Source organism: Vulpes lagopus, chromosome 9, assembly GCF_018345385.1.
Source record: "Vulpes lagopus strain Blue_001 chromosome 9, ASM1834538v1, whole genome shotgun sequence".
Classification (NCBI taxonomy): Eukaryota; Metazoa; Chordata; class Mammalia; order Carnivora; family Canidae; genus Vulpes; species Vulpes lagopus.
In genome coordinates this window covers 2,849,907-2,865,346 of record NC_054832.1, presented here as the reverse complement: position 1 = coordinate 2,865,346, position 15,440 = coordinate 2,849,907, and the positions used below count along the sequence as shown (strand labels likewise).

At 40.4% G+C, this 15,440-nt stretch overlaps 1 protein-coding gene across 15 annotated transcripts in view; it reads right to left on the bottom strand.

Annotated features, from left to right (window-relative positions):
- The window catches only part of PTK2 (protein tyrosine kinase 2), a 262,540-nt gene that overhangs the window by 134,696 nt on the left and 112,404 nt on the right, over window positions 1–15,440 (bottom strand). For all 15 annotated transcript variants that reach the window (XM_041769011.1, XM_041769012.1, XM_041769013.1 and 12 more), the window contains 3 exons: window positions 15,185–15,272; window positions 3,669–3,748; window positions 1,695–1,757 (listed from right to left, as the gene is read on the bottom strand). In XM_041769011.1, the coding sequence (XP_041624945.1) occupies window positions 1,695–1,757; window positions 3,669–3,748; window positions 15,185–15,272 (231 nt within the window). The remainder of the gene's footprint in view (window positions 1–1,694; window positions 1,758–3,668; window positions 3,749–15,184; window positions 15,273–15,440) is intronic.

Here is a 15,440-nt window from a genome sequence, read left to right as displayed (position 1 = left end):
TAGCTATAAGCTTCTGGAGGGAGAATGTTTTGTATTATTAATTTCTGAGAGTGCAGCACTAGGCTGCCAGTGGCTCAGCACATGCTCAGTAATGTCTGTTAAGTGAACTAGCGAGTAAAGAAATCAAAGCACAAGGAATAGATAATCGACCAAATAACCAAATAGTTAAAACTATTCCTGTTATTCCTTGAGCCTCCATTGGAATTCAGGACAAGCTCAACATCATCTCAGATGAGATCTTCAGTGAGCCCCTCAATTCTGATCTGTATTTTAAGCATTAAGAGTCCAGGAGTCTGAAGACTGTGACAGTTGTAAACAGAAATCTATGGCACAGTGAACACTAGCCATTTTCTTGTTTAGGTTATTAAGGGTCTCACTACTTCTATACCATCCACTGAAGGTCAGGGAATACTCTACTCAAGATAATTCCACCTGCTAACATGTCCTAGCTAATCTCATTCATCTCCAACCAACTTGTTTTTGCCCTGGCCGATCTGCTAAGGGCCTATGTATAGGTACACTCAGATTAACACAGGCACAGCCTCTGGCGAGTGTCCTCTGCTGCATGCGGCCCCAGACACTAGGCTATGCTAACATGTCACATCCAGAAGTCAGGTGTGGAGCTGGCTCTCAGGGCCTCTCCCCAGATGCCACTCTCATCCCTCACGACCTGGCACAAAGGAGGCTCATGTCAGTTATGAAAAATAACTTGCATCTCTTACGACCAGTTATTATTCCAAATGGTTGTACCTGCAGCACCATAACCAATTTGCAAACTGGTTATTTCTACTTTTATGTTTAAATGACTACACCTCCCCTGTAAATCTTGCCTCCCAACAGGTGGGGCACTACACTTTCATACTATGGCTATAGCTGGGCTCTAAGAAAGTTCAAGCAAAATCTGAAGCCAGTTAAAGTTGTTATCACAGCAGGGTAGTAATGGATAACCTCTTACTTTATTTTACCAACTTATCTTACATCTCCCAAATACCCAAAGATTTTAGTAATAATACAGCCAGAAAAAAATAAATGTTGGCCAGATGTGATACTATTTTTAATGAAATTAAAATGGACCTTTGCTGATATTCAAATATCAACTCTCTTTTGCTGCATTCATTATCAAAAAGATGAAGAACAGAACTTCTAGCCTACCCAGACATAAGCTCCAGCATGGCTTAGATGCATTTAATACAACCTAATACGACAATCTAATACACAAATTAATTCCTGAAAATTTTATTCCTGAATTATCTGAAAAATTTTCAGTTATTCTAAATACCCTGATAACCTGAGCAACAAGTAATTCACATATCGCCACCTGTGAAAAACCCTTCAACAATGCATAGAGATTATATAATAACTGAACCAGCAATTCTGAATTCGATGCAAACTAGAAGCAAAACTTCACCCCAATGTGATTAAATCTACAGAGACAGAAGTCTGTGATGACGTGCCGTAGACATTACCAACCATTATTAAGACATCTGTCAACAAATTGAAACGTCTGCTTACACAGTTCCTGTCATTAGGAATTCTTTGCTTAAAAAAACTTTTCTTCTTCCAGACACAATTGTTTTAGAAACAGTAGTGTTTCAGGTTTTGAATTTAACTTTAAGTAAACTAACAAAAGTTCGGATTTGCAGGTGGGCTCATCTCCGGGTGTATGTGATACAGCTCAGGGGTGCGATACTTACTCCAGCACTTCATAGTTAGACTTCTTCTCCAGCGCGTTGCCTCTCATCTCCCAGTATGACCGCCTAAAACCAGGGAACACATACATTTATACACACGTGTGAGGAGTGTCTATGCTGCCATATGGTAACTACTTTGTGGCTCAGCCACAGACATCCTAATATATGCTATTAATAAAGACCGAATCTGACCCTCAGCATTACTCCCACACCGCAGTGAAGCAGAGACCAGGTAACACAGGCTCTGTCCTACTGGATAATCTCGCTTTCTCTTTCAATGTGAAGCAGGGAAGGCTCTTTGTAAAGACAAGACACGAGACTCCAGGTACAACTGCTGCCTGCTATGCTCATCCTGCTCACACGAGCAGGATAGCTGCAGGCCAGCAGACTGCTGCCATGGCCAGGCGAGCACCAAACCCCCTCCTGCAGGGGCGCGCATGTCACCAAGCGTAACTGCACAGACCTGTAACAGAACAGAGAAGGCCGTGCAGGACAGAGTGCCAGGCTCCTGCACACTCTGAACGTCCATAGTCTGATCTGTACGGTTTCAACTCCAGATGACCTGTTCAAGTTGTTTCCGGTCCTTGCTCTACAGTACCTGCCACCAGGGGGCAGGATTCTATCTGCACAAACATAGTAACTTGCAGAAGGGGAAGCTCTGGCTGGGGTGCTTTGGGACACACTGATGATATACATCACCTCAATAATGTTTTAGGAGAATGAGACCTTGTTTCAAACTTGTCTCTAGTAACATAAATACCAGGTTTGCCTTTTAAATTTGCCTTTTTCTTTGGCCTACTTAAAATGAAAGTACTAGATTTAGATGAAAAATTCCAAAAGGGCCCCAAAAGGGTCACTTAGTTTGTTTTCCTGCATTCTACTGGGGGGGGGGGGGGCTGAAGGGAAAGACTACTGTGTCAGGCTTTTCCTATAGTGCATTACCTCATAATGAAGTCAGGGACACTGAACGGGGCACAGGGCATTAGGATGCACACAGCGTGGGAGGCCAGAATGGGAAGGAGCAGAAAAGTTACCTAGAACCAAGGGGGGAGGGGGGGTACCGTGCCACTTGCACAATAGCTCATGCTTTTTGACTCCTGCTCCAGATAACCCAGTACAGCACCATCTGCAGTGAGAAAGGAGCAGCAACCAAGTATGCTTTCTATGCTAAAACTGTGAGGGTCAGGAGCAGGACAGGAACACAAAGTGACCAGTGAGGGAAATATAATTAAGGCTGAACACAAATTTCAGTGAAGAGCTGAGAGTTATACCTTAACCATCCTTGGGTTCTTATAGGGACTGGTATATAACAGCTGCCTTATATAATATAAAAAATAGTGACCTTGGAGGAAATTCTCACTAACTGTTCTGAGAACACATAATCAAATTTTGGCTAATTTAACCAATTTATCTTAAACTACCAGCCCAAAGTAAATTTTAATTGAAATCACACCTGAAAAAGGTAAAATATTCTTTTATTCAAAATTAAAATGGTAGCATAATATATGATACATGATGATAAATGTTATCAGCAGTAAGAACTATATTCTCAGATTTCCATTTCCCTTAAACCACAAGCCATCTGTGGCTATTTGTGTTTCCATTTAAATTCTGTGCCCTAGCACATTTAATTATTCAGTACCCACCTGTGGCTGGTGGCTAGCACCCGGGGTCCCACAGATACAGCACACTTCCATCATCCCAGGAGATTACTGGGGAGCGCCCTCAGACCTGCTCACATATGTGCACTCTCACCAATCACTCCATTCTAAATACAATGAAATCTCATTTTAAGAGATCCTAAGATTTCTAAAAGTAGCACTGACAACCTAATTCAAAATCTCAAATTTTTACTTGCATCTTATTCAATATTTTATTAACAAAAATCTTTATGAGGAAAGGAAAATCCTTCAATAATTTCCCAAACTAATGAAACCACTGATGAGCAAAGCCCTCCATGCCTAGTTACCAACTTACCGTATTTCTAGACAGCCCAGCTTCAAAGCAATGTCCTGGTCCACGCGGTCAGCTATCTCAGACATGTAGTCACTCTTCACCTGCAATCAGAAGGAATAGGGGAAATAATACTGCTTTAAAAGAGCACATTGTCGGGTCACTCATTCCATGACGGTTTCCAGGGTGCCGTTTACATTACACACACTGTGCCAATAATTATGCTAGATGCTAGATATAAAAATGAATAATACCAAAAACAGCTAAAGAAAGAAAGCAGGCTCTTAGTAAGAACTCATCTAATTCATGAGCAAACTTTAAGAAGCAACTCATCATCTGAATCACAAGCTGCTTTAGACCCTCCCCACACTGTCACAAGTGAAAGCAAGGAGGAAGATCTCTATTTTCTTTCTTTCTTTTTTTTTTAATATTTTATCTTTTTATTCATGAGACACACACACACACACACACACACACACACACACAGAGGCAGAGACACAGGCAGAGGGAGAAGCAGGCTCCACGCAGGGAGCCCGACGTGAGACTCGATCCCAGGATTCCAGGATCACACCCTGAGCCGAAGGCAGGCGCTCAACCGCTTGAGCCACCCAGGCGTCCCAGATCTCCACTTTCAAGCAAATTTGCAGGACATATATTTTCTGAACTCAAACTACAGTCCTAGTAGCATTCTTTGGACCCCAATGGCAAGAGCAAAGAAAATTTACACATTTCAAAACCCCCTGCAACTGACATGCTTCCACCTCACCATCACCTCTAAGTGATTAATCTACAAAGTCATAACGTGTAAAATCTAATATAAAGAGAAGAATCTTGGAATGAGCACAGCGTGTTATAAGCAACTGATAAATCACTAAATTTTACCTGGGAAACTAGTAATACACTATATGTTAAGTACTTTAAAAGAGAGAGAGAGAGAGAAGAATCCAAAAGAATTCTATAAGCACCTTCTGAGTAATGATTATGCTCAACTAAGGTAATTGATGGACCACTAGTAGGACCTGAGAGCACCTGTCAGTGTGAAGACACTTCCTCAGATGAAATATATAAGATCTCCTTATAGTGTTAAGAGATCCACATCTACAACTGATATGACAAGAGGGAACACTATTCTGGACCTCAGTTAGTGAAATGTTATCAATCCCCCAAAAAAGAATCCCACTCTTCTCATTAGAACTGTATTATAAAAAACTACACTCAATTATAATATAATGAATTTCACCAATCAAAATTTTGTGGAAATATGTCTTGTCTCTTGTAGAAGTATTTCAAAAACACCTGATTTTGCCTCTTAATTCTCAACTCTAAAATGTTGACTTTTGGGCCCTTCACAGAAAAAGTGTGTTGACCTCTGCCTTGGAAAAAAAATTCCAAAGATCATGCTCTTCAACTCTTATCTTCTAGCCTGTTAGCTCACCTGCTCAAAATATTTCTACTCCCCTATTAAATACTCTGCCTTATACCATACATGTCATCATCATGACCTTCCCTTGCAAAGACCCTCAACTTCCCAATCTCTCATTATCCCTTTTTTTTTAACTGCCTGGCAAAACCAGTGCCACTGAAACAAACCACCTACCTCCTTCTCCATGTTTACTGCTAAGCAACTGGAGAAACTACAGGACGATATAAACTTTGCCTCAGTTCATGATGGCAAACCTCAAATGGCTGGCTGAAACTGTCCAGAAACTCAACAATGCTTGTCTAGCAAGAACTCCAACACATTGATTCACACTTCTTCCAGTCAATAAACATGTCTTTCTTATGGTGAAAATAAAAGTTTTCAGATGGGAATATCCTTTTCAACATACCAAAAATCTATAACCCGATGTGAACTGTACTCACCCACTCATTCCTCTTACAGGAGGAGCAATAACCACTCACCTAGCCCAGTAGGCAACCATCTGCTATTTCTGATCTGAACATCAGATTTCCTCTCAAAACCTTTGTCTTATTTTCTGCATTAGTACCTAGATCTAGGTGGTCAATAATATGTATTGACAGAATGAGTGAGCAAACAAACAAATAAAGTTTCCATATTGGGGTTTGGGTACCTCTGTAAACATCATTTTCCAAGTAAGTAAGCAACAATAATTTCTATTGTTTACACTTCAACTGGCCCTTTCTCCTATATAGCAAAAAATAAATCCAAATTTAAAAACTAAGTTTTTGCATCCTTTTTTCTATTTTAAATAAATTAATTTTTATTGGTGTTCAATTTACCAACATACAGAATAACACCCAGGGCTCATCCTGTCAAGGTTTTTGCATCCTAAGTAGGTTTATTATTGCACACAAAAATAAAACCACAAAAGATACATTAAGACATGTATTTCTATGAGTTAGAGAAATACCACCATTATTCTAACTGAAACAGTCAATCTTAGTTTATGGTTTGGTGAAGACTTCAAAAAAACTACAGCATAATACCAATTACATGCTGATAAAATTCATCATTACAAAATTAACTTAAAAATTAATTATTATAATTTTTAAGCATTTTTCACAGGTGGGAAAACATAATCACACAGTTTATTTCATTCACCAAAATCAAATCACATTAGTTGCAAAAATGCAAACAGAGAAAATTATAATTTGACAATCTCTGTAGAAAATCCCTTTATGAACAGGACTTAAAAGCTCTGAGAGTTGGGACGCCTGGGTGGCTCAGTGGTTGAGCATCTGCCTTCAGCTCAGGGCATGATCCCAGGGTCTTGGGATGGAGTCCCCCATCGGGCTCCCCGCAGGAAGCCTGCTCCTCCCTCTGCCTGTGTCTCTGCCTCTCTCTGTCTCTGTCTCTCATGAATAAATAAATAAAATCTTTAAAAAAAGAAAAAAGCTCTGAGAGTTGTTTTCCTAGAGCAACACTCTACTGCTCTTGGCTCTCAAAGATGTGTGTCCATGGCCTGAAGTGATCAATGTGCTCTGCAGAGTGGACTGACCCCACCTGATGCCATCCCAACAGACCCTCAGCTCTCCACATCCCTACTGCAAGTCCTACAGCAGCTTGCCTCTCTGCAGGAGCAAAGACAGGAACCCCATCCGAGATCCCTAATGGTCCCTGGAGAGGGTGGGTGTTTTCTGAAACCACTGTGCACGTTCACACAGTGATGCTGTACTCAGGCATTCTTCAGGACTCAGGGTTCTATATACTCAGTGTTCATTTCTCTTATAAGACATTTCTTACTACCTTTCATCTCCTACTAACTCCCAGTAGAATTCTTTGCTTTCATTTGTGAAATAAATGCAATTTACTGACCGTTTAAGTGTGTGTATGTGTGTGAGAGCACCCTGGCAGGCAGACTTACATGGAACATCTCCTGTAATCCCTATAGCATCACTGTGAGTTGGATAGTACTATCACCTCCAATTTAAAGCCTTAGAACAAGCCTAAAAAGAATGAAGGTAATAACAGGGCCCAGGCACCGTGCTAATTATTTCACATATGTTCTTTGAAATATTTACAATAACTCTTCAAGTTAATAGTCCCATTTTATACATAAAGACCAGAGAAATTAATTCACCCAAAGTCACACACCGAGTGTTGTAAGAGTGAACACTCAAGCACCAGTCCACCGACCCCTACAAGTTAGGCTTCAGTCTGTGCCCACATTGTCTCCAAAGTCTTTCACAGGCAAGACCACACGGAGGGCAGGTAGGGAGCTCATCCTGTCACCCGGCTGCCCGCAGGGGCTGATGTAATGGCTTCCTGCACACTGTCTGCTCCGCCTGACCACTGCTGTCATGATGTATTCTCTCTTTACACCAGAGACAACTACTGTGCACTGACCCCAACTCCAGCACATGTGTAACAGTCTTCCAAGAAAAGACCTCTGAAAGCTGATGTTTGGTTTGTCTGTTTTTAAAGATTTTATTTATTTTAGAGAGAAAGAGTATATGAGAGAACTCACGAGCAGGGAGGGGGCAGGAGAGAGAGAATCTCAAGCAGATACCATGCTGAGCACGGAGCCCAAAGTGAGCCTTGATCTCACGACCCTGTGATCAGGACCTGAGCCGAAACCAAGAGTCAGCACTTAATCGACTGAACCACTCAGGTGCCCTCGGTGGTTGGTTTTTCAAATTAATCTGTGTCCAAGCTGATGTCAAGTTTCCTACTTGAAGAAACAGGGTATTTTCAGACTTCTTTCTGTGGCAAGTACTGTATTTATATTCATGAGGTTTATTCTTCTTACACTGCAAGAGAATCAATGCAAGTTCTATAAATCCTCCTAGTGAGTGACTGAGCCTGAAGCTGGCTCTGGGGACCCCACAACCACATTCCTAACACTGTGAGGGGCTGTTGAAGTCCCTGAAGTGAACTGACAGCAAATTTATAATGCCTTCCCATTTCTAAAATCGTTCATACAGAAGGATAACCAAGAAATATGGGCTGAATAGAGTAACTATGCAGGGTTTACCTACACCCTCAATAACATAAGTGTTTCTTGAATCAACAAAAATATACAGGAGTGGGGAAAAAAAGAAGATATGTACAAGTAAATAAGTATAGAAAACAGATCTTGTATAAGTCAGACTTAGACCTATATTTATTTTACCTTTTTTTCTAGAAAAGGACAGCTGATAATTTCCATACTGAAAATATCAGGTATTAAAACAATAAAGTATTAAAAGAATTTCTCGCTTGGAGCTGCCATTTCAAAATGTTTTAACTGAAGAAAGCTTTACAGCCAAGAAAATACAAATAATCAATTTCTGATAATATAATTACCTGAATAAAAACTTATAAAAATAAAAAATCTGAATAAAAATCGCAGAACAAGAAACCGTGCATGCCCTGTTACCTCAGTATTTCACCAGGCACATTCAGATTCTATTCCCCAGCCCCTCCCTTGGTAACTTCTTTCGACTTCCTACCGGAACTCCTTTTGTCAAGTAAGTCACAATTACATTACAGCCCATGTTTTCAGGACAGGGTGGACAGGTATACAGGTGACACATGAATAACACGTGTTAGAACTGTGTAGGTCCACTTATACATGGATTTTTTTTGATGAACACAGTACAGTCCTATGCGTATGTTTTCTCTTATGATTTCCTTAATAATGTTTATCTCTAGCTTTACTGTAAGAATATTGTATATAATACAACATACAAAATACGTGTTGACTGTTCATATTATTAGTAAAGCTTCTTTCTGATCAACACTAGGCTATTAGTATTAAGTTCTGGGGGAGTCAGAAGTTGTGTCGGGGGTCAGTGACCCTCATCCCCACATTGTTCAAGGGTCAACTGTAGTCATTTTAGTCTTAAAATACTTGTAGGAAAAAACAATGGGAATCCCATGTCTGACCCACACATCCCAAGAGCTGAAAATTTTGAGTGCTAAATAATTTCTGTACAAGTTCTGCCTCAATACAAATTTAGTTAATATGACAACTTCTTGACCAAACATGGGCATGGCTCTTCAAACAAATAGCCACCATTATTTGCAAAAGGTTGCCAATCAAATACAAAGGAGATTTCAGAGAGATAAAGAGGAGCAAAATGGGCAGCCCCGGTGGCCCAGCGGTTTAGCGCCCAGCGGTTTAGCGCCGCCTTCGGCCCGCGGTGTGATCCTGGAGACCCAGGATCGAGTTCCACATCGGGTTCCCTGCATGGAGCCTGCTTCTTCCTCTGCCTGTGTCTCTGCCTCTCTGTGTGTGTGTCTCTCATGAATAAATAAATGAGATCTTAAAAAAAAAAAAAAAAAAAAAAAGAATAAAATGTTACGTGGCAAGGGAAAAGTTTGATTTCCAGGTAACACATACTTCCCTTGCTTTCTAATGAGCCATTAGCTTTAGCATCAAAATTTAGTTTTATAACTTCTGCTCTACAATGAATAAGGTTTTTAACAAGATTCAAGTTTATTTTTAGAGTGTGCTGATTAATATCTTTCAGAATATTCTAAAATGGGGTCAAAAACACTTAGTGAATCATCTGCAACACCTCACTTTGGTCACATTTAGGACATCTTTAAATGAAACTGTGCCTCCACAAGATAATCTCCAACCAGTAACCCGACATTCAATACATCTATGACATGTTGTTTTCTGCATGACACCATTCAAAACGATGGACAAAATGAATACTGGGCATAGATGAAATTTCAAAATAATAAAATTAAGGTAGTTTATTTTAAGTGCTCTCTGTTTCATGGGATCAGAGTGGTGACAGAGAAAATCTAAACATAATTCTTTTATTTCTACCCTGATAAAAGAGCCAAAATAATAAAAATATGTTTTCTTCTAAAATAGAGATCACAATAGGTAACACTCAAAAGTGTCTATTAGTCCCCCAGCTAGACCTCAAAGATGCCCACATGTGAAATTCAACAAAGTAACAGTTCCTAACAAACAAACAAGGAAACAAATCACTAAAAGTCAGTGTAAGCCAGCACCAACAGATGTCAAAACCAAGAATTTCGGATGTAATAATTCAGATTCAGAAAAGACATTACCTCTATACAAAATGGTAGAGAAATAAAAGGCAGAAAAATGAGAAAACAATAAGAGCCATAAGTGATGCCCTGGCAGATTTTCATAAATGGGAAAGGGGCACAAAACTTAAAAAAACACTAAATAAAAACTCAGCAAATGCATTACACATCAAAGTGGTTGCAGCTAAGGAGAGCTGGCAGTGATGTGACATATTTACGTCGATCACAGATCCCAGGGAACAAGAAGCCGAGACAGGAGAAAGAAGTGGATGCACACTTAGAGCAGCCTGAGAAGCTGTGACGCAGACCCACACGGAGACCTTAGGCCAAGTCACGAAGAAGGGAGAAAAGGCAAGGTCTGTCTGAGTCACTATCAAAAGACATTTCCAGAACTGATGAAAAGAGATCGAGCAGGAAAAAATGAGTGGAAATTCACACCTAGTTTGTAACATAACTGCTAAACACTAAAGATGAACAAAAGGCCTTAAAGCGCCCAGAGAGAAAGGATCCCTTCAAAGACAGGATGGCAGCCAACTTCTCAACAGCAATAATACACATCAAAGTTCCGAGAGGAAACAGTCCCTCCTGACTTGTACCGAAAGCAGGAAAAAGAATACTAGCCACACAGGAGGCCTGAACAACACCGCAGGCAACCCTGAATTTGTGGGTGTTCATCATCCCTGTGCTCAACAATCACAGAAGACACATTCTCCTCAAGCAAAAAGCTCAGTAGGTGTGAGGTGCTGCAACAAGTCTAAACCAAGCCTGAACAACTAGGATCAAATGAACCACGGGCTCTAACCACAATTCAAAATTATTCTAGAAATTAACCAAATGGGAAACATGTTTAAATCACTTTATGATAACTTCCATTTCTACCAATAGTCAGTCAAATGTCCCAACCAATCTGCTCACTGAAAACAACGAAAAATGATAAATAACACATTTTTCTTTTCCAATCTTCTAGAATGCTTCGATGAGGTGGGTGATAAACAAAACAATACCAAACCCTAGTCAGGCTGATGAGGGAATGCAGAGGGCTCAGAGGAGATCTTGGGTCAGCTTCTACCCTAGGCTAGAACCAAACACACACGCACTGTAAAATGTGACAACTTGCAAAGGAAATAAGCAGGGGGATGTTGGCCACACAGGACCACAGCCATCTGCATGGAGTGAAAGGACGGGGGGATGTGACAAGGACAAGGGACCGCGAGATATTGGGCGTGTTCTCTTCATTTGGGCCATAAGATCACGGGCACTCACCCCTGTACTAACATTACAGCTCACAAAAGCATACATGTATCGGGCGTTACCAAACTAACAATTTAAAAGAATCAAGGTCATCCAATTCTGAGCCCCATAATAATGGCTTAGAATTCAGTAAAAATATACATACGCATATATGTATCTTACACATTTTCATCAAGTAGTAAAGCTAATAAAAAGTATAGAATGGGTGTCATTTAACTCTGAAGCCTCTATTAAATAACTTATCCCTGAAGTCAGTGAAAATTTCCGCACTCAAGTTCTTACAAAATATCTCAGTTCCGTTCTCAGTTAAACAGATCTTGGCTATAAAAAGCTGCTGAAGGGGTGTGTGTGTGTGTGTGTGTGTGTGTGTGTGTGTGTGTGTGAGTGCACATGCGCATGTGTTTAAATAGGAGAAAGTTCTGAATTCCTAACTGATTTCTTAACGATGGAATTAAGCCTGTTCCCAAGCTGGGTAATGCCTGCGCAGCAGAGCACACGATCACCTATCATAGTTCTGGAATTTCCACACGTGCAACAGGATTCTGCACTTTACAGTCACCCCAAGAAATTAAATAAATATATAGGCACTTGTCAAAGCAGCAATGCAAAAATCATACTATTTTCAAACTTTGGTAGGTCAGGGTGAAAATAAAAATAGAAGCATTCTTTCACATAAGTGAAAATTACATTATATATGTTTTATACATGCCCCGTTTTAAACACCAGCATTTACCACAATGCCTCCACATCAGGAGCAGAGACGTACTCCGCTCGTCAGGACAGCTGCACACATCTTATACTGAGCAGAATTATTTAACCAACATTTTACTGAGATTACTGACACAATGCTTCCAATTCCTCTTGTTATTGCACTATTTCTATGAGCATCCTGTACGTACAGACCTCTGGATGTAAATCCCTGGAAGCAGAATTCTTAGTTTGAATATTAAATTGCCAATATTCAACCATTTTATTCGTACCAAACTGCCAACAGTGCCACATACCAACCTGAAGGATATGAACACACTCATGGCTCTGAGCATAGCTGCCAACTCATTGGTTGTGACAAGAACAGTCCTCTCCTCCTTCTCTCCCTCCTCCTTGTAGTTTGCACACACCTTTACCTTCCTGTTTCCAGTCCCTGGGGCCTGAGACACTGGCAGGATCAGCCATCGACATGGGGCGGTATCATGACTGCACTTGTATTTCTTTTAAAATAAAAATACTTGAGGTAGAATATAATAAAATCGTACACAAAATGAAAGTGATTGTTAGGATAAAGATACTTTAAGTGATGTTTTAGAATATTTTCGAGACTAAGAATGTGCCATGTGGCTGAATGACTATAAAAGATGAAAAAGGGTCAGGCTGAGGAAGAAGTGCAGTAACAGGAGAAAGCAGAGGGTGGGGTGGAGGCACACAAGAAGGGAAGGGTAAGTACCCTTCCAGAATATGCAGCTCACACTGGTGTCATGGATGTGCAGATGCTAAGTGCTGAATCCTCAGGAGGCTGGGGCTGCCCACAGACTGAAGTCTCATGACTGGGCACCTGTATGCCAGACGGTTCCACCTCACGTAGCTGGGATAGGTATTCACACCTGTCTATTTTAGTAGATGAGACAGTGAAGCCCAGGGAAGCTTGCAGAGCTGTTACACGCACAGTGAGTGTGTGGCAGGCTGCCCATTCCCTGCCTCTATTCAACAGAGTGACAAAGGCCGCAGTGACACATGTCCTGTGAGTAAGAGAAAACTAGGGCCACACAAGCATGTGAAGTGCTTTTAATCAGAGACAGAAGCAAGGTCCCAGAAAAGGAAAAACTAGGACACCTGGAAGCTGTGTGGAAGCAACAAGAACGCGGCCGACAGTGAGGTCAGCCTAGGAGTTATGAAAGGGAGGGGACTGCAAACTAATGAGGCTTGTAGTATGAATTCCAGAAATTCATGTCACTAAAGTAGCATACAGTTCCTCGGGGGGGAGGGGGGGCGGATTTTTTGAAAGAAATTATGCTAAGAGTGATAAAGATCATCGACAAGAGAGAGAAACACAAGGCAAACATATCAGTTAACCAAACTCTCCTGTCCCCTCCTTCACTTCAACACGAAGCCCGTCAGATGACTAAGGATGAGCTGGGGAAACACATACGAGAAATTTGTTAACCGGAAATCATTTCTGCAGTATGAGTGAGCTTCCAACAATCTCAGCTGGAATCCAAAGATGACTTCTCGTTCCATTTTGCCAAACCTAAACTCCCTCTGAATCATGGTAAACTTTCCCAAGTTCCTGCCAGGCTCCATACCTAACACCTCACATTTCTGATGGCACTTCCACCCCCTAGTCAAGAAAATAGATCCAATATCTGGGAACAGTGTCCTTGGCTTCCTGCTCACACAGCTTCGATCTTATAAGCAGGAATATCCAGTTTTCTCACATTGGGAAATAAAACAACCTACCTTCTTAGCACCTTCCTTCTGAAGTTAGCCTACCTCTTCCCTTGACAGCAGGCACCTGGACTGAAGCAATCCACCTCTTTATTTTCCTGCTCCATTTGGATCAGTCTCCCGGTCCTATCAAATCCACCACTGAATGTGCTTACTACCACAATTAGACCTTTATCCCCCACCTTTCTTGACTCAATGGCTGGAGAGTCTCCTAACTTGCGTGCAGCCTTTAGACCCATCAGTCCATAACGGACGCTGCCATCACATCAATGTGGTCTTATTTAACAACAAAAATTCTCATCATGACATTCACTAACTGCATTCCCTAAACAGCTCCCCATACTCCGCAGGAGAAAACCTGCAACCTTCCCTTTTCCTAATGTGGGCCCTATCTCCTCTCCCTTGGCTTCTCAAACTTTTTAGCTCAGATTTAAGTGCACCATGTTTCCTAAAGTACAACTCTTTCTCATCTACAAAGCTGGGGACTCCTCACATGACAATTTCCAGGAGAACCTCCACAGGGTTAGCAGACCCTCCTGCACGGCCACATCCTCTGTGCTTCCCAACAGCAAAGGACCAAGTGCAAAGTACCAGTTTACAGGAGTTCCTCACCCAGGGCAGGAATTTAGGGTGCATACTATCTCATTTATTTCCTCTGCATCCTTGACCCACAGCAGATATTTAATAAATATTTTTATTAAAACAAAGAATTACCAAGTGCATTTGGCCGCAGAACATGCGTGCAAATGTCAGCTATTCCTCAGACCCGTTTTTCTGGCACTCTTCATGAAAATTAACAAGCCAAAAAAAAAATAATAATAAATAAGAAAAATAAATAAATAAATAAATAAATAAATAAATAAATAAATAAAATCAACAAGCCAAGTGGATATGGCCAAAAAATTGTATTGGTTCATTTATGACACATGTTTACTGCCTAGCTAATATTTTAAGGGGTAAAATGCAAGTTAGTGTTAAAAAAAAAAGTCAATTTTAACTTTATTATGCATAGTGCTCTTGAGATTATATAAGTATTAGTTGGCTCTGACAATAAATTCACTATCTGACCAATCTGTTGGTATTCGGGCATAGCAATTATACTTGAATTAAAGATAAACCAATGGTTTATGTCACTTGGTTGTGACATAATGGTTGTGTCACTTAGGATTTCTGTCTCCACATAAAAGAAGTATCTTTTAAGATTTGCCCAAGCATACAAAAATTCACAGTGTCAAAAATTCAAAATTTCTCATTGGTTAGAGGTCTCTCACTGCCATACTGTGACAGTTCTACATTCTCCTAAATGTTAGGTTTAATCTAATTCTAAAATAAAACCATGCAGTAAGCAGGATTCAAAGAAACAAAGAAAAAAGTGTATTAAGGCACCCTCCTATACCTGTTGATAGAAGAAATTCAGAGTTGGCTTGTCTTCAGTAAACTGGTTTAGAAATCCTTTTGGCAAATAACGAATTCTCAATTCGTATCTAAAAAATAATTCACAAAAATAGAACAATTAGAAATAAATAATTTTCTCAATTCACAGTCTACAATTACAGCATTATCGTAAATATGGCATAACCAATTATTCTGAAATACCACTGAAAAAAATAAGCTAAAATACAATCAGTTTTTCAACATAAATTTTCAAACTT